The following is a 5,453-nucleotide window of genomic DNA, read 5'->3' on the forward strand; positions in this document are numbered from 1 at the left end:
AAATGGGGAAAACTCACTCTCTCCCCCTTCCTGGATTCACCAGTTATTAGATGTTGACTTGAAACATAAAAGCTGCATTCAGATCTCAGATCTGCAACTCTCAATGGGGTTTTCTCTGACACCTTGGGGAAGCCTTTCACCTCCTGGCCCATGGGAGCCTTAGGCACCTGGAAACTGTCCATGACTGAGCTCATTCAGAAAAAACTGCAAGTCCTGGGAGAACAGAAGATTTGCTCAAATCACGTGGGTTCTCTTTTGATCCACAAAGATCCCTAGTGAGGTAAGGCAGGGCACAGTGCTCTTCATTGCAGACTGAGCTAGTTGGACAATAGTCAGGTAGTTGGAAAGCAGCCAGCTCTGAAAAACAGATATATGTAAGATTTCTAGGAATAACAAATACCATTGGTTTGGGGATACCTTGAACAGGCTGCCTGTATTATACAGTCAATGGTGTTTGTTATAGGTTGAGACTGGACTGCACCTTTTTTTAAGAATAAATTTGTACATGGATTTTCTAAATACTTGAGTATACTAGAGAAAGGCTGATGAGAGAAATGATGGGAAGGGGATGGATCAGAGAATATGCTGAGCAAACCTTAGAAATTCAGGCTTTTTCTTCAATATTTCATTCTGCTGAAAGCAGTGAGCAATGCTTTATATCATTTTACATTTACAAAACCTTCTGGGGTACATATATTTGAGGGTTTAATGAAAGCATTAAAACTTCATAATTACTTTGATTTAAATGTCAGAGCCACTAATTGATAGTAGAACAGCTATGGGAAACCAATTGGATAATCTTAGCTACTTTTCTTATCTATGCCATAAGTAGGATTATCTCCTTGAAGACAAAATGGGGTACAGCCAACAGTACAAATAGCTTAGTATCTAATCGATGCTCAATGCATATTGGTTTATATTATTTTGTTTTCTTAAAGACATGGATAATGCATGCAGGATGGATATAAAAACATTATAGACAATTTGTATTATTAATCTCCAAAAACATTGGTAAGTTTCTTCTCCTCTATTCCCTACCAATTTCTTCAGGATGGAGTCAGCAAAAAATAAGTGCTAAATGAATTTTATATTGTTGGAGAGGATTCCAGATATATCTCAGATTTTAACATTAGCATCAGGAAACTATTAGTGCACACAGGGTTTGAGGATTTTTGCAGACTATACAATGTTTATACTAAAAGTTGTTGTGATCATAGAATGATTACCTTAAATTTATTCTAAAATTATTTTTTACAATAATAAAATATTTTAGTATGTTCTCTCTCTATTATTTATAAACTGATTGGAATGAAAAACAAGTGTATGGAAAAAACATCATTTGTATTCAGTAAGAATAAACAATATAAAAGGAGATATACATGAAGAGATATAAAATACAATATGAGAAAAAATAATTGACAGGTAAGTATACCTACTACAGGGATATCAAGGAGGGTTTCCATGATCATCCAAAGTATCTAGGAAAATAATCCAGAGGAATTTGAAATGTGAATAGAATCTTCATTTCTAGTAAATAATTATTATATGTTTTTAAGTTTGAAAGTACCAGGCGGAACAAAGACACAAGGTTACTGATACAATTAGTCAGAAAGTGACCAGTTTGCTATGGAGAGAAGTGGAGAAAAGTGTTTCAATATTTATTTAAATTTATTAATATTTTATAAAAGCATGAGAGGCCACATCTTATCCTAATGCTTTGGTTTGCATTTTTTTTTAATTTATACAATTTATTTCTGCATTATTTATTTTGTTATCTTAAACACCCCGGGTAATCATGAAAACATGTTGACAATTAAGAAAAGCCTAATAATGGTAAAGGTAAATTATATGTTGTCTATAATCTTTTCTACCTATCACATATTTTAGACTTTTTCTATATTGGGTGTGTATTCATTTAGATTTCTTTTTGTGTCTAAAAAAATTCAGTTTAACTGTATTTATATTATCCTAAATATTCATTTTTTTATGTTTTATATGTATATTCTGAGAATGAATAATATCAAATTAATGTTTACTTTTATTTTGTTATCTTCCATATCAGTTCAGATAAATATGCCTTTTTATTTTCACTATACTTAGTGCACCATAACATAAAGGTAGCACAAATTTTTAACTTAACTACTACTTTTATGAAGGATGGTGGCTCTTAAACATTTTGAATGATTAAATTATGGTTTGATAAAAGTAAGAGCATTTTAATAACTAAGAGTTAAAATTCTTTGTCCCTTAAAAAAATAGTAAACAAACATGAGGGAAGAGATTTTGTTGCTGTTGTTATGAATGTTCCAAAAACATTGCCCTTTTCAATTATTCCTGTAATTCTTTGATGAAAAAACTAAAAGTAAAAGAATAAATTTACTCTGAAAAATACTATTTGATTATAATTATTGTATCATTACAAAATTCCAGTAATCTGATTTCCCTATATTCTTGTTCTCTCTAATATAGCCTGGATCAGAAATGACATCCCCAGACTTTCCAAAGCTCAGTGGACACTGTTTCCATGGGAGAAAGAGACTCTGAAGTTCAAACAGTGAGAGTAAGCCAAAACTGTGTTTGTGAAACTTTAAAAACAGTAGCTAAAATTATCAAATCATTGCAATTCAATACAGCCCAGTCTGCCGTACATATTCCAACAATGACTTCCTTGGACAATGACTTAAAAGAGTTGTGTTTCATGATCATCAGTACTCCAAAACTATAATTATCTATAATAGTAATGAAAGAGTTTGTGGAACAGTACTGACCATACTTCTCGAAAATAAAAGTTAAAAATAAAAAGACTATCTACTAAGGGGCCTACATGATTTAAAAACAAAATGTAGTTCTAAAATTCATTTCTGAGAAATGGAATTAGTGCAATAAGCAAATTGCATTATGAGGCTGAAGTGTTGTCACAAAACGCAGAAGTGTGTGTAGGAGAGAAAATTGTGAACTGACGCTTAAGTGGATGCTTAAGTACATGCTTAAGCTTAGTAGGTGCATAGGTGCAGAGTGCACTTACCCAAGAGCAAGATTTTTAACCAACTACATAAATTAAGGAAGTGATAGAAACTTATGTCAAGAGTAACAGACAACTGTGGGGCCTGAGGAGAGTCATTAAAGTACAATGATTTGTTTATTTCCTGAAAAACTGTGTCACACTTCTCCTGTTATCATTCTGATGAGTCTCATGCAGTTGTGAGTAAACGTCCTGGTGATCATTCTATAAATGACACATCTGCTCAGTGTTGGTTGTCCTGTCTCAAAGCCACACACTGTTGCTTGGAATGTGTATAAACTATCATTTTACCCCCCGCCAAAAAAAAAAAAATTCTTTATTTGCAACTTTCCTCCTGTCTTAGTATTATAACTGCACTCTCTCTTACTCCTCCAAATGTAAGATTCTTAAACATTCTTTAATTCTCAATTGGTATGATGCAACATGATAATTTAATTCTCCTGGAACATGGTAAAATTTTCATATATGCATTTATCTCTGTTTTTTGGTACTTAAAGATTTTTCCACATTTAGCATTTGTATATCAGTGCTTGCAAATTCCAAATTCATATATCAGTGAAAATATCAACATTTATGTATTTGTAAAAATGGTTGAAGTTAATCTGGGAAAGGTTAAAAAGATTCCCATGATTTGGTACATGTCAATAAGAACGAGTGGTCCTTCCATCCTCATCCTCAGTGTAGACGGCACCTTCAGGCACTCTTTTCATCCTTTCCTGCTACTTTCTTTTCAAGGCAGATTGACTGTAATTGAACCTGACTCTACAGGTGATAGAACAATTTCTATCTCAATATTCACAGGTATGGTAATTACTCCATGACCCACATTGCTTTACAATTTGCTTTCTTTGACAGTCTGTAAAATTTATAAAGTATTGAAAAATATATAAATTGTTATTTTTTCAGTTTAGAGGAAACATCCATGAGAAGAACTGGAATATCTGACCCTTGGGATGTCAGCATACAATAAAACCAATATCCATCCATCAACCTTCGTTCTCATTGGCATCCCTGGGTTGGAGGCTGCTCACATCTGGATCTCCATTCCTTTTTGTTTGGTTTACCTTTTGGATCTACTGGGAAACACTTCACTTCTGTTTATCATCAAGACAGATCCCAGCCTCCATGAGCCAATGTACCTCTTCCTCTGCATGTTGGCTGCTGCTGACCTTGTTGTGTGCACTACAGTTGTCCCCAAACTTCTCAGCCTCTTTTGGTTCCATGATGGAGAGATTCCCTTTGAAGCCTGTCTCACTCAAATGTTTCTGATTCACTCTTGCTCCACCATGGAGTCTGGCTTCCTCCTGGCCATGGCTTTTGACCGCTATGTAGCCATTTGTAATCCACTAAGACACTCAGCTATTCTGACACACAGAGTAATAGGAGGAATAGGTCTAGCTATTGTCCTCCGGGGTACAACACTTCTCAGTCTTCATCCCTTCCTGCTTCGTTGGCTTCCCTACTGTAGAAGCAACATAATTTCCCACACCTACTGTGAGTTCATGGCCCTCATCAAGATTGCCTGTGCTGAGACACGAATCCGCAGAGCCTACAGCCTCATTGTTGCCTTCCTTACTGGAGGAGTGGACTTCATACTGATCATTTGTTCTTATGTGCTCATCCTCCACACTGTCTTCCGCCTCCCATCCAAGGATGCCAGACTCAAGACCCTGGGAACCTGTGTCTCCCATGTGTGTATCATCTTGGTGTTCTATACCCCAGCCTTCTTCTCTTTTCTCACCCACAGATTTGGGCACCAAGTAGCTCCTCATGTCCATATATTTGTGGCTAACATCTATCTTCTCATCCCACCCATGGTGAACCCCATTATTTATGGAGTAAGGACTAAGAGAATACGAGACAGATTTCTTAAATTGTTCAGTTTTTGAAAGCCTCTGTATTGAAGAATTTTAATTTTGATTAATATCTGAATAAAACACTCTGTTAGCTGGGCATGGTGGTGCCCGCCTATAATCCCAGTGACAGGAGGATTGTGAGCTCAAAGTCATGATCAGTAAAATAAGAACTAAGCAGCTCAGTGAGACCTTGTCTCTAAATAAAATACAAAATAGGGCTGGGGATGTGGCTCAGTGGTCCAGAGCCCCTGAGTTCAATTCCTGGTATCCAAAAACAAACAAAAACAAAAACAAAAAAAGAAACGCTGTGTTATCTGTCTTAGAATGTGTGGTTATTCCTTAAGCTGCTCTTTTCATGTTCAGATGACTATGAATTTTCTGTGGGAAATGATTTATCCAAAGACAATGTGTTTTGTTACAGATGTGTCAATTATGGAAGCATACCAGTAATGTTCTCCAACTAAATTGTGGCCTTACTCTAAAATGAGAATTGCATCATTCTCCTCAATAATAATTATTTTAATATAATGACTATGGTTGACATGCAGTGTTTATAATATTATCAATTAACATTA

At 35.2% G+C, this 5,453-nt stretch overlaps 1 protein-coding gene across 1 annotated transcript; it reads left to right on the top strand.

Moving 5' to 3' along the window:
* Positions 1 to 1,626: 1,626 nt before the first annotated feature.
* On the top strand, positions 1,627 to 4,911 carry LOC107157087 (olfactory receptor 52D1-like). Its single transcript, XM_015503364.1, has 2 exons — positions 1,627 to 1,636; positions 3,953 to 4,911. Exons 1-2 carry the CDS (start codon positions 1,627 to 1,629, stop codon positions 4,909 to 4,911), a joined length of 969 nt encoding a protein of 322 aa, XP_015358850.1.
* Positions 4,912 to 5,453: the final 542 nt, after the last annotated feature.

This window comes from Marmota marmota, unplaced genomic scaffold (genome assembly GCF_001458135.2).
Source record: "Marmota marmota marmota unplaced genomic scaffold, marMar, whole genome shotgun sequence".
In the NCBI taxonomy this organism is placed as follows: Eukaryota; Metazoa; Chordata; class Mammalia; order Rodentia; family Sciuridae; genus Marmota; species Marmota marmota.